Source organism: Anabrus simplex, chromosome 6 (assembly GCF_040414725.1).
Source record: "Anabrus simplex isolate iqAnaSimp1 chromosome 6, ASM4041472v1, whole genome shotgun sequence".
Lineage (NCBI taxonomy): Eukaryota > Metazoa > Arthropoda > Insecta > Orthoptera > Tettigoniidae > Anabrus > Anabrus simplex.
In genome coordinates, this window is record NC_090270.1 from 250,250,384 (window position 1) to 250,275,447 (window position 25,064).

Sequence of the window (25,064 nt, forward strand, 5' to 3'; positions counted from 1 at the left end):
TTTTTGTCACACATTTGGCTTATCGCCTTTTAACACAATGCTGACTGGATGCTCCTTACGTTGCACTTCCCCTGTGCCCAGCCATTTCCTGAGCAACTTAAAGCTAAAGCGCATGCATAGAATCAAATAAGCCGGCTTCACTAACCTTGTACTGATTGTGATGAAATTTACTTGAAACCTTCTGAGGTAATCCTAATAATGCTTTTTTTCCCTCTTTCCTTTCTTTACTATTTGCTTTATGTTGCACCAACACAGATAGGTTTTATGGTGACGATGGGATAGGAAAGGCCTAGGAATGAGAAGGAAGTGGCTGTGGCCTTAATTAAGGCTCCGCCCCAGCATTTGCCTGCTGTGAAAATGGGAACATTGAAAACCATCTTCAGGGCTGCCAACAGTGGGGTTTGAACCCACTATCTCCCGGATGCAAGCTCATAGCGAATAATGCTTTCTGGTGTTGTAGGTTGTGTAGCAATGACCTCGGTGAAGGGGCACACAGCAACTTGTACAGATTTCACGCTGTTCTGAAGGGTGTATATCTTCACCATCACTACTCAGACTTTCCTCAGAAGAGCTTTCGATATCGAATTCACATTCTTCAACATCACTTGGGCATTCTGAATACCAATTCAGATACAGTTCATTAAATATTTCGTCCAGATCTTAATATGGGGTCAGTCCGGGAAGCGCCATCTTATCCACCACATCGTTCTTTGAATGACGTAAAGATGAGTTCGGAAAAATACGAAAATTAATCATAAAAGAGAAGAACAAAAAGTAAAGGTAGTCTATACTAATATTATAAAGAGGAAAAATTTGTTTGTTTGTAACGAATAGGCTCAAAAACTACTGAACCGATTTTAAAAATTACTTCACCTATAGAAAGCTACATTGCCAGTGAGTAACATGGGCTGTACTTTATTTTCAAAACAATTCGAGGTGGGGGACAGGGGGGTGGGTGAGATATAAAAATAATGAGCTAATATAGGCAAAATATCGAATTTGTCCTTTAAGGACGAGACAAAGCTCAATTTAATCCTCTTGACGCAAAGAACAAAACTCGGTAAGCCCTTCGGGCCTGAAAACCATGTTTTAAGGCCCTAAAACCAACCGTTACGGAGATATTGGCACCACACTACCCCTGCTCTAGGAATCGCATAAAGTAATGAACTGCCGTAACCATGGCAACGTCAGCTCCAGGGTTCTACAGCAGCGAAATTATCTACAATAAATCACCAAAACCTAACATGTTACAGACATGAAAACTGATATTTGGAATCCTCTTTAAAAATAAAGAATATAAATATTCGTCTTCACAAAATCCACCTAAGCGGGGGTGTGTGAAAAGAAGTGAGGAAGGACTTGAGTTATTTATATGAGGATATATATGTCTCAAAAAATGAAGATGTTACAGACTTTAAAATTGGTACTTGGAATCTCCTTTAAAAATGAACACTCTTTTTGGAAAATCCACTTAAGGGGGTGAAAAGAATAAAAAAGCGGGTGAATTTTTAAAATGAGTATCTTCTTCTTCTTCTATCGCTTTACCCACACCTGTGGGGTTGGGGTGTGAACTGTGTAGCACATGTGGATTTGACCCTGTTTTACGGCTGGATGCCCTTCCTGACGGCAACCGTATGTGTAGGGATGTAATCTATACTTCTATACTAATATAATAAAGAGGAAACATTTGTATATTTGTTTGTAATGGACAGACTCAAAAACCACTGAACCGATTTGAAAAGTGACTTCACCTATAGAAAGCTACATTGCAAGCGAGTAACATGGGCTGTATTTTATTTTCAAAACAATTCGCGGGGGGTGGGGCGGAAGCACCGGGGGAGATATAAAATATTAAAATAATAGGCTAATATAGGCGAAATCGAATTTGTCGTACAAGGACGAGACGAAGCTAATTTTAAGCCCCTTGACGCAAAGAACAAAACTCGGTAAACTCTCGGGCCCGAAAACCATGTTTAAAGGCCCTAAAACCAACCGTTATGGAGATATTGGAACCACACTACTCCTGCTCTAGGAATCGGATAAAGAAACAAACGGCCGTAACCATGGCAACGTCAGCTCCAGGATTCTACAGCAACTAGATTATGCATGTACGTTTGGGCATAGCTGCCAACCAGAATTGATAAACATATGACTACGGGGGGTGAGACTACACAATTGTGCAATATGCGGTAATACGTTATCATGAAAAACTACAGATTAACCAATATAATAATGCTCTTCAGGACCTGCTCACCTGATGAGCTAAACTGAGCACTGTCCCTGCATTGCAGGAGGCCATAGCCCTTAGGGGATTCATACGGCTAATTTATTTATTTATGACTTACTATCTGGAAAAAATAAAACTGTTGTGTAAGACGCTCATAGCACTCCTTTGGGCGGGGATGGAAAGGGAGTGAAGTATAAAAATAATAGCCTCGGAGATCTCCGTTGTACAGCGACCAGTGGTTGCCGCCGGGCCTCCCTTTTTACGTACTGCCTTAGGTTTCAGCATTTTGCGGAGTCTGTTACCTATAGTTTAAACTATTTTCTATCAAATCATGGAGTAGCAGGATTATTGATGTTATTAGTGCCGATATTTTCGTCCAAATTTCAGATTCATTATATTATGTGTAACATGAGTGACAAGCCCTGAAAATTATAATTCTCGATAATTATAGTAGTTTCTTTTATGCATCGCGTATTTCCTTGATCATTTGTAATAGTTACGAAATGTTGGATCAAACAAATACATTCAGTAGCCTAATATTTATATTTTTGGTACTATCTAGAGGAAGTATACTTACACTAAACCTGCAGCTTTGTAAAGGGAACAGGTATATCTAGGTGGGAATGAAGGAAAAACATGGTAGCAAAAGATCTTAGAGGTCGACACTAATTAGGAACTAATATTTAGAGGCCCCATGAAGAAAAGAAGAAGAAGATGCACTATAATTCCAAACATGACAAATAATTTCTACGTACTTAAGTAAATACACCAGTGATATAAATATCTAATGAAGTCAGTCACACCGATAGTATGATTAACTAAAGCTAGTTTCTGTCAACCCGTACGAAGAACGGGTACTTCTGCTAGTATGGAATAAATAAAACCTTCAACACAGAGATTCTATCAACCTTGACAACCAGCTAGTTTCAGAAGTTCCAACAGACATCACCGAATGTGCACCTCATGAATACGAGTAAATTCAGGACCCGTCAGCAACGTTCAGCCAGCCAAACATGAGTATACCTGGGTCAGTCAGCAGTGTGTTAGAATAAGGAACAGGTGAGACGTTCCATGATATTTTTTTTCTTTTTGGTAAAGCCTAGCAACGAACTGCTCCACAGGGTACATAGCTCTAATTGTTGCTTCATCAGCATCACTTGCATTTCGACCCCTCCAACTAAGAACATCGTAACTGACATTTTTTTGTGATTTTTGAGATTATTTGCTTATCATGTGCTAAAAAAAATAAGCTCTATCAACTGGAAAATTATTCCACATTTATTTGCAATATTCCTGCTTCATGAATTTACCGAGCTCAGAACATTTTAAGCAAGCCTCGGACCTATGGGAGTAACGGAGTCCCATACGAGGAACTCATTGGAAACAACTTGGCGAATGAAATGGAATTCGATGGGGAGCTATCAATATTAATGGGGCTTATGGAAGAAAGAGTAGCCTCCGTGGCTCAGACGGCAGCGCGTCGGCCTCTCACCGCTGGATACCGTGGTTCAAATCCCGATCGTTCCATGCAAGATTTTTGCTGGACAAAGCGGAGGCGGGACAGGGTTTTCTCCAGGTACTCCGGTTTTCCCTGTCATCTTTCATTCCAGCAACACTGTCCATTCTCATTTCATAACATCTATCAGTCATTAATATATCACTTTGGGAGTGGCGACCCCATCGTACTAATAGCCTATATCTGCTTCATTCATTCCATCCCTGACCCGGTCAATGACTGGAAAACAGGTTGTAGGTTTTCATGGAAGAAAGAAAGTAGAACTGGCTGAGTCTGCAAAGAGGATGCATCTGGATGTGCTAGGAGTAAGCGATATTCGGGTAAGGGAAGATAACGAGGAAAAGATAGGAGATTATAAAGCGTACTTGACGGGTGTTAAAAAGGAAAGGGCAGAATCTGAGGTAGGGCTTTTTATCAGGAATACCACTGCATGCAACATAGTTTCTGTTAGGCACGTAAATGAGCGAATGATGTAGGTAGATTTGTCAGTTGGAGGAATTAAGGACTAGAATTGTGTCCGTGTATTCACCATGTGAGGGTGCAGATGAGGATGAAGTTGACAATTTCTATGAAGCATTTAGTAACATTGTGGTCACGGTCAACTGCAAGGACAGAATAGTGCTAATGGGCAATTTCAATGCGAGAGTTGGGAATAGAACTGAAGGATACGAAAGGGTGATTGGTAAATGTGGGGAAGCGTTGGCTGGACTTCTGTGCTAGTATGGGTTTGACAGTTACGAATACATTCTTTAAGCATAAGGCTAATCACCGCTACACATGGGAGGCCAGGGGTACCAGATCCATGATAGACTACATCTTAACCGACTTCGAATTCAGGAAATATCTTAGGAATGTACGAGTTTTCCGGGGATTTTTCGATGATACAGACCACTATCTGATCTATAGTGAACTAAGTATATCTAGGCTTAGGGTAGAGAAAGTGAAATCTGTCTGCAAACGAATAAGGGTAGAAAATCTCCAGGACGAGGAAATTAGACAGAAGTACATGGATATCATTAGTGAGAAGTTTTGTACAGTAGACAGTAAGCAGGTTCAGGATATAGAAAGTGAATGGGTGGCATACAGGGATGCAATAGTAGAAACAGCAAGGGAATGCCTATGAAGAACTGTGTGTAAAGATGGGAAAAGGCGAACATCTTGGTGGAGTGATGAAGTGAGAGCACCTTGTAAATGTAAAAAGAAGGCTTATCAGAAATGGCTCCAAACAAGGGCCGAGGCAGTCAGCGATTTGTATGTAAATGAAAGAAACAGAGCGAAACAAATAGTTGCTAAATCCAAAAAGAAGTCTTGGGAAGATTTTGGTAATAACCTGGAAAGGCTAGGTCAAGCAGCAGGGAAACCTTTCTGGACAGTACAGTAATAAATATTCTTAGGAAGGGAGGGAAAAAGGAAATGAACAGTGTTTTGAGTAATTCAGGTGAACTCAAGGGAATATTTTGAACATCTTCTCAATGTAAAAGGAAATCACCCTGGTGGTGTTGCGAACAGCCAAGCTCATGGGGAGGAGGAAAATGATGTTGGTGAAATTATGCTTGAGGAAGTGGAAAGGATGGTAAATAAACTCCACTGTCATAAAGCAGCAAGAATAGATGAAATTAGACCTGAAATGGTGAAGTATAGTGGGAAGGCAGGGATGGAATTGCTTCATAGAGTAGTAAGATTAGCATGGAGTTTTGGTAAGGTACCTTCAGATTGGACAAAAGCAGTAATTGACCTATCTATAAGCAAGGGAATAGGAAAGATTGCAACAACTATCGAGGTATCTCATCGATTAGTATACCAGGCACGGAGCTCGATAGCTGCAGTCGCTTAATTGCGGCCAGTATCCAGTATTCGGGAGATAGTAGGTTCGAACCCCACTGTCGGCAGCCCTGAAAATGGTTTTCCGCGGTTTCCCATTTTCACACCAGGCAAATGCTAGGGCCGTACCTTAAGTAAGGCCACGGCCGCTTCCTTCCCACTCCTAGTCCTTTCCTGTCCCATCGTCGCCGTAAGACCTCTCTGTGTCGATGCGACGTAAAAAAAAAAAAAAAAAAAAAGTATACCAGGCAAAGTATTCACTGGCATCTTGGAAGGGAGGGCGAGATCAGTCATCGAGAGGAAGTTGGATGAAAACCAATGTGGTTTCAGACCACAATGAGACTGTCAGGATCAGATTTTCAGTATGCGCCAAATAATTGAAAAATGGTACGAGCAGTTGTGTTTATGTTTCGTAGATCTACAGAAAGCATATGACAGGGTACCGAGGCAAAAGATGTTCGCTATACTGGGGGACTATGGAATTAAGGGTAGATTATTAAAATCAATCAAAGACATTTATGACAACAATTGGGCTTTGGTGAGAATTGATGGTAGAATGAGTTCTTGGTTCAGGGTACTTACAGGGGTTAGACAAGGCTGTAATCTTTCACCTTTGCTGTTCATAGTTTAAATGGATCATCTGCTGAAAGGTATAAAATGGCACTGAGTGATACAGTTAGGTGGAAATATAGTAAGCAGTTTGGCCTATGCTGACGACTTCGTGTTAATGGCAGATTGTGCTGAAAGCCTGCAGTCTAATATCTTGGAACTTGAAAATAGGTGCAATGAGTATGGTATGAAAATTAGCCTCTCGAAGACTAAATTGATGTCAGTAGGTAAGAAATTCAACAGAATTGAATGTCAGATGGGTGATACAAAGCTAGAACAGGTCGATAATTTCAAGTATTTAGGTTGTGTGTTCTCGCAGGATGGTAATATAGTAAGTGAGATTGAATCAAGGTGTCATAAAGCTAATGCAGTGAGCTCGCAGTTGCGATCAACAGTATTCTGTAAAAAGGAAGTCAGCTCCCAGACGAAACTATCTTTACATCGGTCTGTTTTCAGTCCAACTTTACTTTACGGGAGCGAAAGCTGGGTGGACTCAGGTCTTATTCATAAGTTAGAAGTAACAGACATGAAAGTAGCAAGAATGATTGCTGGTACAAACAGGTGGGGACAATGGCAGGAGGGTACTAGGAATGAGGTGATAAAGGCTAATTTAGGAATGAACTCGATGGATGAAGCTGTAGGCATAAACCGGCTTCGGTGTTGGGGACATGTGAGGCAAAAGGAAGAGGATAGGTTACCTAGGAGAATAATGGACTCTGCTATGGAGGGTAAGAGAAGTAGAGGTAGACCAAAGCGACAATGGTTAGACTCAGTTTCTAGCGATTTAAAGATAAGAGGTATAGAACTAAATGTGGCCACAACACTAGTGGCAAATCGAGGATTGTGGCGACGTTTAGTAAATTCTCATAGGCTTTCAGACTGAATGCTGAAAGGCATAACAGTCTATAATGATAATGTACGAATGTATGTATGTATGTGTATATATTTGCAATATATTTTTTAACTCAGTATTTAAGAACATTGTAACTGTTTTTATTTAATTTGTTTCAATTAAGAACATCGTAACTTAAGATACAATGTTCTTAAATGGAGTGTTGTCTATAATAAGTTCTGTACCGGGCGAGTTGGCTGTGCTGTTAGGAGCACGCAGCTGTGAGCTTGCATCCAGGAGATAGTGGGGATAGTCAGGATGTTTGACATGTTCAGTGAACTTAATTCTGTGTTTTATCACATCTCCTATGTTCTGTGACGAAGTTCTGTCGCAGCATCCGTAGTACGTAACCTAACTTCTTACGCGATTGTGCTACAAATTACAACACCCGGGAACTGTTTTCTATTATTGTTCCCTGCGAGTGCATTGCATGAATATTCCTTGACAACATACATTATTTTTCCCTCATCTCTGGTTTCCGTAGAAACAAAAACCCTCTGATAGTAAGCAAATACACGTGGTAATGGCGGGATCGAATCAAGGATGCGAGCTTGCTCCGGGAGATATAAGTAATATTTTGACTAACGAGGAGTCCGACGATGAAATTGATATTTATGATAGTGATAGTAATTGTATTTTGTCCGATGAGAGGGAATCTGATCATTCCTCGAAAGACGACAACACGGAAATTGAGGACGAAGCGCAGCGCTCCTCTGTCGCAGAGAAGGCTAACCTGTCAGCTACTCAAACCGAAGGAAGAAAGTGGAGTTCTGTAGGCAGGTTTCTTGCTACGCTTTCTGCTCATTTTGATCCATCAAATTGAGGAGTTAGTGATAATCTTCATTTGAATGATAATGACAATAATAGGGAACATGCATGATCTGGGGTTTTAATTAAAAATATGCTAATCTGATTCAAAATTTCACGCAGAATTCAAAAATGTGATCATAATGTACAAATAATAACTCCAAAGATGATAAAAATCTAAATTAAAGTACGAAAATGTCACGTCACACAAGTACACGATCTCATTGGTCTGACGTCATCGTCCAGGTTGACTGAATTAGCAGACGAAAGAATACATAGTGTGCTGTGAGAAGCAGCATACACTTTGCGTATTTCTACTTTATGTTAGTGTCTGGTATAGTTAAATTCGAAGTATATACGTTGGATAATAATCTGAGTGGTATATTTTAGACTTAAAATGAATCCTGCGCAGACAGTGAGGCAGAAAACTTATAAATGGTGTATAGTTCCGATGTGCAATAGCACATCCATACTTGCCAACTTTACAAAACCAAAAATCAGGAGATTCTGATGTGAAAATCGGGAAAAATCAGGAGAAATCAGGAGCTACAATTGGTCAAAACTGCTTATTCTACATGACTTGTGCAATACAGTACTATGATATATTTATAACACTTATAGTCTCACAGCCTGACTGCTGCTATACGAGGCTACAAGGCTAAAAATTCCACATCTCTATTACCTCACAGAAAGTATGTGAGTGAGATGATTGGCCTCTGATAAGCCTTCCGAAAATAGTATGAACTCATGTTCCACACGTGTGAATCAGTCATGCACTCAGATGCCATTACTCAGTAAATGCATAGATTACGGTATATTGCATCAAGTGCCTGCGCGATCATGTGAAGCTCAATGCTATTTGTATCAAATAACTAGCTGTTGTATCCGTGCTTCGCTACAGTATTCTCAGAAAGACTATCCTTATAGTTTTCCCAACTGAAGTCAACATAGGTCAATACAATAACGTCAGTACAAATGTCACGATTAAAAGTAATGCTGTCATATGGAATATTCGATAAAATGGAAAACAGCATATTTTCTCACTTTTAACAAAAAGTACTACGGTGTCGATCTAACAGATGAAAGTTCCAGAGCTAGAATGACCAGGCCGCAGACAGCCGCAAAACACTCCTGTGTCATTATTGCATTGAAGTATGCACACTGCTCATTCCAATCACTGCCTCAGAGAAGGGATCAAAAAGCTGGAATACTATGACGATCCAGTGTGTTATGTACCAGCAGTATCAGAAAATTTATGAACCAGAGGAATAGCATGCTTAAGAAGAGAGAGATCTAACTCCCCAGCTACTTCCCGCCAATATTCAGGCAGGCTGTTATACTCGATACGCAGCAGTAATATCGGAGATAAATGCCAGCAGAATACACAAAGCACATCATCACAAATAATGGTCAATGTAATGTTATTGTTGATCAATTTTATGAGCTTTCTGTATTGCAGGTCTTCACATTTAGTTATCTTCCGACTCTGCGATATTACAGCATCTTGTGTAAAGTGAGTCCTTTCTTCATGACTTCATGTGTTATTATTTAAGTAATAGTTTCTTCATGACGTTTTTCTCATTCTTATAATCATCTTCACAATTTAATCACCATCACCACCAATATTATTATAGTCGGTGCGATAAAACTGAATAAGACATAAATAACCAGACATTGTACTCTCTATAACTTTTGTTATGTAGTAGTTTTCAATATGGCCAATAAGATAGGTAATTAAAAATTAAATTTTTGGCACCTTCCCCTAAACTACCATTTCGAGCAGGGTGAACAAAATTATTTATAGCGTAGACTGTAGTTCCTTACTTCCCAACTTCACATACCGATTTTCATTAATTTCTGTTCACCCATTTTCTCGTAGTTCGGCGCTGATATGGACTTGGTAACAAAAATCCAAATTCATGAATATATCTTATCATAGCCGGTACGGTAAAAATGTATAAGTTAAGACGTAAATGATAGGAATTTTCATAACTTTAATGAAGTAGTTTTTATTGATAGGGCCAATAATAACAATATTTGAGAATGAAATTTTAGGCCTTCCCCTAAACTACCATTTCATTCAGTATAAATACAATTATTTATGGCCTAGATTGTAGCGACTTATTCCCCGACTTTATATACCGATTTTTGTTAAATTCTCTTCAGTCGTTTTCTTGTGATGGGCGTACATACATACAGACAGACATTACGGAAAATTAAAACGTGCATTTCTCCTTGTTACTGTGGTCACGACCGGTACAGAAATATTATTCTTTTTAAATTCTGAGCAATGTACAGACACTCTTATTTATATTGAGATAAATTAAAATTTGTCGGAAATGTCTCCTAAAATCTCTAGAAAAGTTACTAGTCCTTATCATTGAAATTCTGTTACTAAATTACTAAAAATGAAACCATATCTAGCGACTAGAATCTGAATCTCTAGAATCAACTAGACTGATGTGAACGAACACGAACACAGCACGCGAGAACGAGAGATTGACAATCGATATACGCGTCGCGATATACAGATTTCAATAATCATCACACATTCGCGCACATTTCTCCCATTAATAAACGTCGATATTTCGTTTGAAAGCGGCCAATGAGCGAAGGACTGCCGGCCACTGGCGTAAAAAAAAAGCTGAAATGGCGGGATTTGAAAACAAATTTTTGAAGTTCACCAAAAAATAAGCAAAAATCGGGAGAAATAATAAAATAATCGGGAGGCGGGAAAAACTGTGGAAAATCGGGAGTCTCCCGCCTAAATCGGGAAAGTTGGTAGGTATGCACATCGCATACCATCCCAAACAAATTGTTTATAAATGTTCCAAAGACGCTATAACTAGGGAGAAATGGATTTTGGCGAGCCGCAGAAATGCTGATGATATATCGGAAAAGTCTACAGTTTATTTTTTTAAAGATCATTTTAACGTAAGTTGAATTTGTTTGAATTTTTAATCACGTTTCCATGTCAGCTGTTCTAGTGGTAACACTTTGAATTTTAATGTATGATGCTTAATTAATTGCTTCAATTACATCTTGGAATATAAAAGTAATAAACAGTGCATTAATTAATGCTGATTATTAAAGTATTCTCCAAACCTAACCTATGTTTTGGGTGATCCATGACAAGATAATAAATCAAAGGGATTATGAACCATACTGACAGCTCTAATTATACCAATTTATCTTGGCATGCAACAGTTATTTATGTATTCATTGAAGAGCTTACATTTGTAAACAAATGTAGGCTATAGCTAAATACTCTATGTGTATGTTTAGTCCTCAGCCCGTAGGCTGGTTGGATCCTCAACAGTTCCACCATCAGCTGTCGTAGATGGCCTAGGCATCACTGAAGAGGCGTACTAGGGAAATGAGGAGTGAGGTAGTTTCCCGTTGCTTTCCTCACAGAGCCAGAAGTTGCTATTACATATCAGCCTGCCAAGCCCACTGAAATGCATGAACCAACTGACCCTATGAGCAATATTTTCACACCATTCATAGCAGGGACTGGCTGCAAAAATACTCTATAATATAACAAATAAAATAGGCGTGTACGTCATGAAAGAAAACAACGTGAATTTAACAAATGCATATCTCTGCACAAAACCAATGCTTGTCTGATGGGGTCTTATAACTTAACAATGCTCAATTATAATAATTATCATAATATTAGTGAAATAAATAACATAATTGCACACAGGTGAAAATAGTGATGTTGGTGTGTAAAATATTATCAAACTTAGCCTAAGTTTTAGGTTATACAAGACAAGTCAATAAACCGAAGGGTATAAATACCTGGCGAGTTGGCCGTGTGGTTAGGAGCACGCAGCTGTGAGCTTGCATCCGGGAGATATTGGGTTCGAACCCCACTGTCGGCAGCCCTGAAGATGGTTTTCCGTGGTTTCCCATTTTCACACCAGGCAAATGCTGGGGCTGTACCTTAATTAAGGCCACGGCCGCTTCCTTCCCATTCCTAGGCCTTTCCTGTCTCATCGTCGCCATAAGACCTATCTGTGACGGTGCGATGTAAAAAAAAGTCACAGTACCCAAAGACGACTAAAATGTCACCAAGACACTTTTCTTGCGTAATATGCTCAGCTTGTTAAAAGCCAAATGTAATTAATGTTGTCAAAAATTAATTAATTAATTAATTAATGTTATTGGCTTTCCCCCGCTAATTACTTGTACGGATTTCGGAGATGCCAATGTGCAGGAATTTAGTCCTGCAGGAGTTCTTTTACGTGCCAGTAAATCTACCGACACGAGGCTGACGTATTTGAGCACCTTCAACTACCACTGGACTAAACCAGGATCGAACCTGCCAAGTTGGGGTCAGAAGGCCAGCACCTCAACCGTCTGAACCACTCAGCCTGACTTGTAAAATCTAGATGAAGTCATATTTATCTTTATCTTTATCATGTTTAACTTTTTCCTCCACCAAGATATTTAATGTTTCTCTTTCCTGGGCCCTGGAAGCGCGTAGGCCAGTTGCCCCAACCATAAATATATATTTTTTCGGGAATGATAGATTGTAGAGCTATAGTACTATGATCTTTCTTTCTTTCTTAATCAGTTTATCCTTCAGGTTTGGTTTTTCCCCTCGCACTCAGCGAGGGATTTCACCTCTACCGCTTCAAGGGCAGTGTCCTGGAGCGTGAGACTTTGGGTATGATGATACAACTGGTGAGGAAGGCCATTACCTCGCCCAGGCGGCCTCACCTGCTATGCTCAACAGGGGCCTTGCTGGAGGATGGGAAGATTGGAAGGGATAGACAAGGAAGAGGATAGGAAACGGCCGTGGCCTTAGGTTTCTGGAGGAGAAGTGGGAAAATACGAGAAACCACTGCAAGGATGGCTGAGGTGGGATTCGAAACCCCTCTACTCAGTTGACCTCCCGAGGCTGAGTAGACCCCGTTCCAGCTCTCGTACTATTTGTTTTCAACTTTCATGGCAGAGCTGGGAATCGAAACTGGGCCTCCAGGGGTGGCAGCTAATCACATTAACCACTACACCACAGAGGCGGACTAGTACTATAATGCTACCTATATGTTTATGTTAGTGCTGAAATCCGATTTCTTACTTTACTAATGCTGAAAGCCCGAAAATGTAATGTTATTCTTTAATACGGGAATCAGTGTGATTTCTATCCAGGTTCGTTGTTATCCTAATACTATGAGTTACAGTACATTGCACGTATATAAAAGATGCCACTTACAAACTTGTTTTTTATCCGCGAATTTCTGCGGCCACAAAAGTCACTATTTTTCAAGAATAATGACATCTACACAAGGTAGATTGTCTGACTGCTGTTTTGAACCTTTCTTCTGTCATTCTCAAGTTATTCGCGATCACGAATAATAAACAATCGGCTTTTAGTAACGGCTGATGCACAATGGCTGGTAGAGCTGTATGTGGTACTGGATCGTGATGTCACAGTGCGCCGCTTACGTCAGAGGCCGTTTCACTCGCCTTGCGGAAAGGCACTTTTGAACTTTTTTTTAATGGTAGAAAACAAGGCAGCTTACCACATTGTAATAAGTTTACGTACTATTTCATTGGTGTACTTCTCAAAAAAAAATTTTTTGAAAATTATGCCTGTTCCCTATTCAAGACATGAAGTTATTGATCGTAATATTATGTACTTGATAGTGTCAGAAATGAACAAGTAGGCCTACTACTTATTTGTTACGGAAAATGCGGACGTAAAGGAAAAGTTGAAGTTACATAAGTGGCAAGGCATAACCTTAGAGACTATCTTTTCCTGGCAACTGTTTTGATGATGGGCCATGAGAAGAAGAAAAGTGAAAAACTACTGGTCAAAAAATATATTGTTCAAAAGTCCGATGTTCGGTAAAGTGACCTCTCTCGACAATTTTTCCCTCCTCCTAAGGCTGCTTCACTTTTCTGACAACAATCTACAACCCCAGATGAGAGACTTTACAAAATTAGGCCTATAATAAACTATTTCGGAGAGAAACTCAAATCTATTCCTTCCAAAATATCTGTACTGATGAGAAGCTAGTTGCTTGGAAAATGAAAACAGTACATTCCATAAAAGCAACACAGGTCTGGTATAAAGGTGTTTATATTTTGCGACTGTGAAACTGGGTTTATCCTTGACTTTACTGCGTATACTGGAAAGGATATGGACATTTTAACACGATGAAAAACTCGAGTGCCTGGGTCAGTACCATACCCTAAAGATATTTTGATAAGTGAAACTTGTAAAATCAAGTCAGTGTGTTGTAAAGTTTACAAACTTGATCACATAGAGAGTAGACCTAATAATATTTTTGTCAATTTTACTATTCTTTTCATTATTTTTAGAAAAATATGATCTACGCCACTGATTTCAATTAAATTGAACGTATCAGTTATGTATCTAAGTGTAAATTATGTAAATTTATTAATAGAGAAAAGTTAGAATCAAAATAACATAAAATTAAGAAATCAAAATTGTCAGGAAAAAACTCACTCCTGGTGGCCTGTGAGTGTCATCAAATCTCACTGATCAAAAGGTTAAACGGCTCTCCTCAACAATTTACTTTATACATATACGATATTCTTAGTTGGAGGGGTCGACTTGTCACATAGTCCAACATGGATACAGCGGCAAGTACATTATTTTTCGATGGAATAATGGTTGCCTGCACCATATCTTCATCTTGTTTGACGTCAGCTGTGTAGCTACATCTGCCTCTGGCGTCACGTAATCACAGCTCATAATGCGGGATCCCGCTCCTCAGAAGGAGTCTCCGCACAGTCGATGCCGATGTATTTGGTGAAAGCTGTAGGGGAGAGTGGGGCAGTTTCATACACATTCTACCTATTAACACTTAAGAAGATTTAGTGGCTGTATTTTGCAATCTAAATGGCTAAAAACAAGTGTTACACAAACATTGTTATATTAGAAACAAGTTGGACTTACGTAATTACTCATTTAGTTATTTCCTATAAAACAATTTAAAAATATTTATAAACATGTAATTTGTATGAAAGTACCCCAATATGGGGCAGTATCATACATTGCAGGGGCACTTTCATACATGTTCTACAATATTGACAAAACATGCTTTTATACATACAAAACCACCACTAGCCTATCCTAAATTGAATTCAGTCAGATCTACAGAAAAAGTTAAGGAAATTGCTCGAGCTGTTCCTCCAACCATGGTAGGCTGTGGAAGTTTAGTGTAAACATCAGCCCAAGAAATTTCACTGACATCTTTCTTTTCATGGAAAACAAATTTCTTTTTATAATTTGTACGTGAAAAGTTTGAGAAACTCTGAATCATTCATTTTCTCATCAACTTGACAAAGTATTTCTTGCAAACTCAACCAGAACACAAGTCATTAAGCTCAATATCACTGCTTTTATCAAGCAGCGGTAAGTCAACATCTTGGTCACTAAACTCAAGTTCACTTTCACCACTTGTTACAGCAACACTTTCTTCACTGCTTGAAGAAGTGAAGCCTACAGATTTCTTGCCAGATTTAAACAATTTTCGTCTAAGGAGATTCGAGGATGTCATCTTGTTTGGCTTTCTTTTCGTTTTATTCTTAAGCTTCATCATTTCCTCCAATCTTTCTTTTTCAGGAGTGGTGGTAGTCAGAATTCTTGACTTACCTTTAGCTCATCCAGTGTCTTTAAGTGTTATAGGATTTGCTTTGGGGTAAGGGTGGATATATTCTGGGGGTAATTGTAGGTTTTTGAGGGTTGCCTTGGAATTGGGTGTTGGCGTGGAAGTGAGAGAAGCTGAAGTGGGTATGTTACTGGATGGTTCTTGGACATGACTTTCTTGCCCTGAAGGTGCAGATGATCCCATTAAATCTTCCTCATGATGGGCAGGATCTGAAGATGTAGAAATTTTTGTGCAATCCTGTGGAGGGCTTGGGAGATCTGTTGTCAAAAATGCAGCAAAGTCTTTGTCAGTAAAGACAAAACGATTTGGAGAACAAAGTCCAGTCTTCCTGAATGAAGACACAATGTTGATCTTGAAAAATGACTGACTGAATGGTACATTTGTCAGTTATGGTATGTTATAAATTGATATGGTCCTTCCTGGATTTTCATAGATCCATGTATTAAATGCTTGCCTGCATCTGGTCTTAAATGGACCAAATTTGTCGAACAAGACAAGTACGGGATCATCCTTAGAAGACTTGCATATCTTTTGGAGATGCTTGATAATTTCAAGAAAAGATGTTCCTGCAATCCAGCCACTAGGCCTAGGAGCCCCAATTATATCCTTTTGGCTTTAAAAATAGATATAAGGGGGTGTATGGAAGTGCCCCAAACCATTGTATGAAAGTGCCCCATAGGCAGTTATTTTACTAATCTTGCCATGTGGCTTTTCATAAGTTATGGAGACTACTGTAACTTATACATAAGTTGCAGTGAAGACTGTAGTATGATGTGAAACTTGTTTCAGAATCAAACACAGTGAATCAAAAGACTTACCTAACTATTTCACAGTATGAAGATTTTTTTAAAAATCACCAAAATTAAACTTTTCAGCACAGCTTCTCGTCAACAGATGCTATGATGCTACAACTTGCACAGGAAGTAGATGAAGTCAAAAGGAGTTAATAAGAATAAAAAAGATGGCACACACTACCCTTAAAGGTGGGAAAATTAAAACTGTATGAAACTGCCCCACTCTCCCCTACTGACATTGATCCGCTGACGGAGCTCCTTCCATTAATTTTTATCGCCTTCAGCTTCTTCATTACTTCATTGACATACCTGGTCGCCTGCCAGACGGTAGCGCACGCTGTGACCATTCATACACAGACACCTGGCATAGATGGCATGACGTAGCATACGGTCTGAAAGCTGAAAATCTGCTCTCTTTCTTGAAGTCAGAATAAACATTATAGATTGCATCACTCTGCAGGCAATCGGTCTCAAAGTAGGGCGATTTTCCGCTTAGTAGTCTACAGAAATGGCCGGTTCTAGCAAATCTCGTATTACGAGGAATGAAATTGAGCATATATTACACGATAGCGGGAGTGAATATGGCAGTGATATAGCTTAAGAAAGTCATACAGGTTTGTTTACTAGCAGTGAGAGTGATAGCAACATAACAAAAAAGTTCGACAAAGTGACGACAAATTTGAACAAGACAGTAATTATGAAGCCCAGCTTGCCCCCCAAAAGACAAAGAAGGTGACGGAAGATGGCTGGAATCGGAGTAAAACAGGTGATAAACCATCCAAATACAGATATGCAGGAAATCTGGAATAAATCCCACCATACACAGGAACCTCCCACCCGATCTCTCCCCTCTAGACATTTTTTAGCACATCGTTCAGGGCTCCTCGTGGGATGTAATAGCTACCGAAACAAACCGTTTTGCTGATCAGTTCTCCTCAAAAAATCCCACTACACCCAGTATGAGTCAATGATTTCCAACATCAGATGAAATCAAAGGTTATTTTGCTTTATGCATTCTCATGACTCAAGTATGAAAATCCACCTTAGGGTACGAACATGCCGAGTGGATTACTCCTCACTTAGTACTCATAGCAGTGCTCTTCACTCATCATTCAAAGGCGCACATACCGGGTAGGAGACCCTCGCTCTTTCTTCATTAATGAGGAAACGTTTTCCATCCAGTTATGATTGTGCAGCACTCACGAGAAGATGTGTTCTTTAAATGTAATTTTGTTTCGTGAAAATGTTCATACTCCTCTGGATACATAATAGTACTGGGCGAGTTGACCATACGGTTAGGAGCGCGCAGCTGTGAACATACATCCGCAAGATAGTGGGTTCGAATCCCACTGTCGGCAGCCCTGAAGATGGTTTTTGGTGGTTTCCCCTTTTCATACCAGGCAAATGCTGGGGCTGTACCTTAATTAAGGCCACGGCCGCTTCCTTCCCATTCCTAGGCCTCTCCTATCCCATCGTCGCCATAAGACCTATCTGTGTCGGTGCGACGTAAAGCAAAATAGCATACATATTAGCTAAGTATAGTAGCAGGATTTTCTTCTGTCATGAAGTGATGTGCCAGAATCTGTGTTAAATTCAAGTGCAGTATTTGCTGAGTGCCTTGAATATTAGTTTGTGTCTGGGAGTGTTCAGAAGAAAATCACAGACTTTTTCAATATATAAAGTCCCTGTACCGGTACAGGGTAAAATTTGAGATGCTGAAAACTTCTTGCAAGTACCTGTACTTTATATAATTTCTTCATGTATATATTTTCCCCTCATTTAACAAACACAGTATTAAGGTTTACGTGTAAATTCATGTTGAAATAATGTAGATTCTTCAACAAGTTTAGCAAGGGGCAAGTTCTTAGGAATTGATTTATTTCAGTATAACAAAATTTCACTATAAATGAAATTCTGAGGTCCCCAAAATTTTGTTATACTGGTATTTTACAGTACTGTAGTATGTTTTGAGCTGTCAGTGGACAGATGGTGTGGAAAGGCATTAGCAGACAAATAAGCTTGAATGTTTTTAAAAACGGAAAGGATCCCAATATGAAGATAAAGTTGGATGTGAAGAGGACAAACAGGGGCAAATATTTGTTTATGAGAAGGGGAATTGGAATAATTCACCAAGGGAGATGTTTGACAGATCTCCAACTTCCTTGAAACAATCGATAGGCAAACAACTGACAGGGAATCTGCCACCTGGATGACAGCCCTAAATGCAGGTCAGCTGTGATTCACTGGGGAGAAACGCCTTCTTACCCATCATCGTTATAATTCTCAATTCCCCTTGTTCAGCTCCTGCCAGGTTGGGGTGTTGACGGTAGTTTTCCACCCTTGCTTCTCCCTCCACCACTCCTCTTCAGTAATTGTATCTTATCCATCATGTGGCACTTTAATCCACATAAATACGAGATTGAAAAACAAAATTAAAAAAGTGTAAAATAGAGGAACAAAAAGAAAGGGCAGCATGGAATATCCAAAAACACAAACGATGGTATTCTATCAAACCCGACTACTAATTAGTTCCAGAAAATTAAACAATGTCAACAAATATACTCGTCTTGCGAATGACTCTTGTCCAGTCAGCAATGTGTTAATAAACTGTCAAAATGTTACATTGGAACAAGTAAAACACAATAGAGAATAGCAGGTTTCGTGCAATATGGTCAATACTAGGAAGTCTTACTTGGAGAATAGATGACCGGTGGCAGTTCAGGAAAGCTGCCATTGTTGCAGAAGTCTCCTCTGCAACATTCAATGGAGTACTGACCCCCAGTATGTCGCTTGGTGTGCCCTGAATATGATGTCGTTTGACACAGTAGTGGAACTTGATCTGGGGACGTCGTGCAGCCTCGCGATACGCGTTCCACTCCTTCACTATCCCGTACTCTCGACTTCCAACACTAAAGTATAGAAAATAGTACACATTTATTGTCCACACCCTCACCAAACATTAACACACAAGATCCAGGTTAATATTTCTTCAACATTATAAACAAATTTCTATGCACAATTTCTTGAGTGTGGAAAAATTTTTCAACAATTTTAACTTATCTCTGAATATATTTATGAATTCCTGTGCACACACGTAATATAGGCACTCCAGTACATAACACACAACTTTGTGAATAAATTTTACCTTAAAATCTTTTTAGAAGAGAGATGTGTTCATTATGAATGCCAGGGACCCACCCCCACACAACCTGCCCAAAAAGGTACATTTATTTTTATAACCTGATGAAATATTTCATGTGTCATGGTCCATTAGCCGGCCAGCTACGACTACAGCCAATGGCTGACACAACGTCGTTCCCAGAATTCCACGACGTCATTACCAGAATTCCAAACTCACTGCTTCCGTTACCAACCCACGCAAAGTAAAAGTAGCTGTGCTGTAACCTATATATGTAAATCCAGGCCAAGCTCTGTCATGAGAACAGTGGTCCCTTCGAAAGGATTTTAACTATTGCTGTGGCGCATACTACCCGCAAGGCAAGAAAAACATGTAATTTAGTAGCTCTAACCATCTTTGCAAATCCTCTGCCTGCACAGCAAGAAAAATATGGAATTAATTTAGCAGCTGTAATATATATTTGCAGATCCAGACCAATCTCTCTCATGAGAACAGTGGCCCCTTTGGACCACTAACTCCTTAAACACTTTTCAGAGACACCAACATGCCATATTTTGTTCCACAGGAATTTTTGTATGTGTCCACAAATCTATCGACACAAGGCTGGTGAACTTGAGAACCTTCAAATATACTGGACTGAGCTGGATGCCAATTTGACCTCCGAAGGCCAGCAATCTACTGTCTGAACTACTCATCCTGGCAAAATTAACACTAATGCTTAAGGACCTGTGATTCTGTTTAAATTTTTGATGGAAAATAGCATTATTTTTAAACTCTACAAGCTGTCGCTAATTTACTAGATGAGGTGCAAGAAGCACTTAGGCATCAAAAAGGAAAATTTTATGCTGTATTCATTGATTTCAGTAAGGCCTTTGATTTGCTCAACAGATCAAAATTAATGGGAAAATCAAACAGTATGACTAGAGCAGACAATGAACTTAACACGTTCAGTACCTGCTTCTGAGCGGGACACTTGAATGCCGGGACCGGCCATTTTCATGCCCGGCCCTCTGGACGTGCATCACTTAATACAATCTACAATTACTCCTAAACTATAAAAGTTAGAAAAATGATACTTTGTGCTTACCTCTAGTAAATATTTAAGGTGTGATATCTTTTGTGACAGGTTTCAAAATACGTCTAATTTTATACAGCTCATCTGTATTTTCGGCATAACGATTACTGTCATCGAAGTGAAGAAATGAAAGAATATGAAGGAAGCGATTTCGGAACATTGTTTTAGAAAATATCGTTGTATGAATAACAGGGTCTTCGGTCCAGTACATTTTTATATCAGGATTTTGGACTAATCGGTTTCCACGATTGCATGATCGAATTCTTTGTGAAAGGCCGGGGTGCCGCACTTCTCTCTTGACTCGCGTATAGATTGGTCTGCTCACACACATACTGATAAAATTCGTCATTCATGAAAATACTCACGTAACTCAAAATATCCTGCTTATTTTCTATTTGAACGTTTATACCTGAATTCTCTGTAAATGGTGGAATGGGTGGACAATAACTAGTATGATATGTATCAGGCACTTCCCTTTTCTCTATAGGCCTATCGGATTTGGGAATCGCAATTTCCTCGTCACTCTCACTTTCACTATCTGAGTCTATTTCAGGAATAAGTTCATCACCAGAATAATCATTGTGAACAATATCTATTTAATCTTCCGTAAGAAATTTTGTATTATAAGCCATTATACTACACTCGGTAAGGACGAGACGCACTGCATTGGAATCTCAAGTACCGACTTGACGCGCGAGGAAGTTATGAGATTTTTCAGCTAAAACTGCTGAGATAAACATGAGCCCACTTAACAAGAGGGTTATCTCAACAAGGTCAACCAACTTCCTGCTACAACCAGTAACGCTGACTAAGGTGTAAGAATGCATACATGACGAATATAAACAGCACTGCTTCGCGCGGAACATTAAACGTCTTACGCTGTCCACGGCCCGCAGCATAGGAGCAGGCTTGAACGTCTTACGCCGTCCACGGTCCGCAATGAGTTAAGATTGTAATAAATAACCTTCTAGCCTACAATAGTGTGAGAATAGATGATGGGGTATCACTCTCTTCCCCCAAACAAACAGTGTATTACAAGGAGATCCCATTAGCCCTATGCTTTTTAACGTAGCTACAACAGACATCACAAGAATAACAGATAATCTATCGACAGTGCTTTATGCCTACGCAGATGACATGATAATAGGATCGAGAAACAGAGAAGACCTTCAGATCGCGGTAGATAGATTATAGGAATGGGCTGAAACAAACGACTTCCAGGTTAACAAGGACAAGACAGTCTGTATGGTTTTCAGAAAAGGAGGAAGAATAGCAGCGACAGATAGAATTTCATATGCAGGGATAGACTTGACTACAGTAAATATTTTCGTTACCTCGGCATCACTCTACAAACGTCAGGATCTTGTTCAAAATACTTGTGAGGGAAAGAGCAGCAGCAGCAGCAAGAGGAATTTACGATATACAAGACCCAACCAAAATATCAATAGGCTCGGCAATGAAACTTTTTCATGCAAAGATACTACCCATTCTGACATATGGCATACATTTAATCTGGGACAAATTATCAACACCAGACCTAATTACCCTTGAAAAACTGAAAGCTACCTTTCTGAAAAGAATATTAGGTATTTCTAAGACATCTCTATCTAGACTAGCTTATGAGTTAGCTCAGGAGTCTTTCCTTATTGAGGACCTTAGATATCTTTCTGTACCATCGACACCTCAAGCCACTGCTCACCTAAATCTGAGGTTAAGCAAAAGAGAAGAAATCTGGCCGGAGTTTTACGCGACAGATGCTATGACGAGCAGAGACTGGATGGGCCCAAATAAGAACATGCGCAGTGCTATCAACAGGCTGGCTGTACACGGATTTCATCATAAGCTATGTGTAAAAGAGATATATCACGAACAAAGTGATGAATGTGTGTGCAAATTATGTGGGAAAATATGTGAATGATACCACTTCAATGAGTGTAGCAAAAGACCTTACATGAATATAGTAAAGAGTAGAATCAATTTACATATGGCCATTGGCTGCAATAAAACTTTATTATTAAGGCCTTAAAATGAACTGAGATACATTTTGAAGAGGGTCTGTGTAATTTTTATAGGTTTTCCGTCGTACCATAACACATTAGAGTAATAGGAAATGTGTCAACACATACTGATTGATCACTTTACATAACTAAAACTTGTTCAATAAATCTGACAAATAACTTCACAGCCGAGACAAGTAGCTAAATTCACTATAATTCACAAAATCGCCATTATAAAATTACGACAAAAATATTCTAACACCCCGCAAGTCACAACCACACTGATTACACTCAAAATTACCTGAAGGGCACCAAAACAAGTCTTCACATCTTTGCAATCACGCGGTTCACATACATAACATTTGTACTTCTTAGGTGTGGTATTTCTGATGTTATTTTGAGCGTTGAGCAAGCGTATATGTTCTTCGCTGTCAAATGACAGCCCAGGAGGTTCGGGTGGTTCAGGAGGGTCGGGTGGCTCTTCGCTTTCATGAAGTGAAGGTTCTACGAGGCGTCCCATCGTTAAATCACCTATTGCATAAAAAGAAATAAAGTATCTATTACCATTCATAATAAATTAATATATTCACTCATCCAAAGACTACCGTGGAAGATCCACTTTATACTTTAAAATTCTTGGTTACAAGTTGGAGCCCTCAAAAAACACACATATCAACTACTTCACTTATGCACAGAGAGATATAACAGATTAAAGTTATATAGAAAATTCCATAAATTTAAAATATACCAAGTTTGATAATATAAGGGTACATACCAGCAGAAAGATTAAGGGTTAAAATAAAAAGTAAATATGAGACATATCTCGCAGCAGCCATATTGAGTATGCCATAACATAAACAAAGCAGCTAGTTGAAAGGTCTACATGATTTCCAGTCCATACTGTTCATACAAGAAATACACAAAATTCAGCTGGAACTCCCAGAACTAACATCCATTAACAACGTTTAGGAAATAAAAATATACACAGAAAGTTCAATAGTGCACAAAAAATTCATGTTTTAAACACATGCAATCCAAAAAACAAAAAGCTGCCTCACGGCCTGTTAGATACTATTTTACAGTAAAACCTGGTAGAACATAATATCAAAGGTGGCAAACATTTTTCTGGCACTGCCAAGTTGATCATAATATGTCTACACGAAACTGGAACAAAGGTCCGTAATTTTTATTATAAGAATTTATGTCAGCCGAAAGACCATAAAATGACATACATACGTTTGATCGGATTAATCTACATGTCACTATATTCCAGCAGTGATTTAGTTCTTCCTTTACACTTGTTGAAGTGATACCGTTCACATAAATTCCCGCACAAGGCAAACATACACATTGTCTACTTGGTTCCTGAAAACTTGTTCGTTTGCACATCTTATGATGAAAGCCGTGTACCGGTAATGCTGATCTTGTAAGAGCGCTGCGCAGGCGATTATTCGGACCTGTCCAATTTCGGTCTAACATGGCATCATTTTCTTGTATGGTTTTGAGAAGTTCCTATTCTTGACGGGTAAAAGTTAGTGATGGGCTAGCGACGGAATCGAGTAGAATCGAGTAATGTGCTCTTAGAATCGGTATTACTCGACTCCAGACTCGAGTCCAAGCATACTGGTGTCGCTATCTGTGGACATGCCTTAGAACTAAAATCTACTGTACTGGAGTGCACGGCATTCAGGGTCACCCACAGAATATTTTTGTGGTGTGGAGTGCAATATGTTTGCTGCTGATGATTGATGTTGTTCAGTCATCGGTCGTCAATAATTCGATTGTTATGATTATTATTATCATCATCATAGGCACTAAAGGTTGTGACTTACTAACAAACTGTCAGCTGTTTAGCTAGAACAGAATGACGTTCTGTCCGCTGATTTGCTGCGTGAACGTACGTCACATTCTGGACGCCTCATCTTAATACCCGACATTATATCTGCCGAAAGTATGATGTACATATAAACTGCTGTAATTCACCTGTTCCCCTGGACGATTGTAGGCTTTGGCGCGGTTAGCAATAGGCTATGGTTACAAGAAATATGTCATACTACCGATCATATTAGCACATCTACGCCCGTGTATATGCATAATGACTACATGAGATATAATTTACCAGTAGCGAAGCAATACAATGTGTGCAGAAATACCGTCTATAGTCTACAAATAGCACATGTTTAAAATACACTAATTACAACATACATACCGTGACAGGGATTTGAAATAATAATAATAATAATAATAATAATAATAATAATAATAATAATAATAATAATAATAATAATATAACTTTTACGTCCAAGTACGTACATTTGTATGGTTTTCGGGGATGCCGAGGTACCGCATTTAGTCCCCCGGGAGATTTTTTACGTCCCAATAATTCTACCGACACTAGGTTGACGTATTTGAGCACCTTCAAATACTACCGGAATAAACCAGTATCGAACCGGCCAAGTTGGGCTATGAAGGCCAGATAAGCTATATTATCAATATTAGAATAGATGGCATATTCAGTAATGTGTGTGCGAGACGCCG

At 39.2% G+C, this 25,064-nt stretch overlaps 1 protein-coding gene across 1 annotated transcript in view; it reads right to left on the minus strand.

The window, feature by feature from the left end:
- Nucleotides 1-23,568, minus strand: part of sax (saxophone) — a 118,515-nt gene extending 94,947 nt beyond the window's left edge. The window contains exons 1-3 of the mRNA XM_067149267.2: nucleotides 23,302-23,568; nucleotides 22,828-23,057; nucleotides 19,008-19,224 (exon numbers count right to left, since the gene is read on the minus strand). Coding sequence (XP_067005368.2) covers nucleotides 19,008-19,224; nucleotides 22,828-23,057; nucleotides 23,302-23,362 — 508 coding nt within the window. The 5' untranslated portion in view covers nucleotides 23,363-23,568. The remainder of the gene's footprint in view (nucleotides 1-19,007; nucleotides 19,225-22,827; nucleotides 23,058-23,301) is intronic.
- Nucleotides 23,569-25,064: the final 1,496 nt, after the last annotated feature.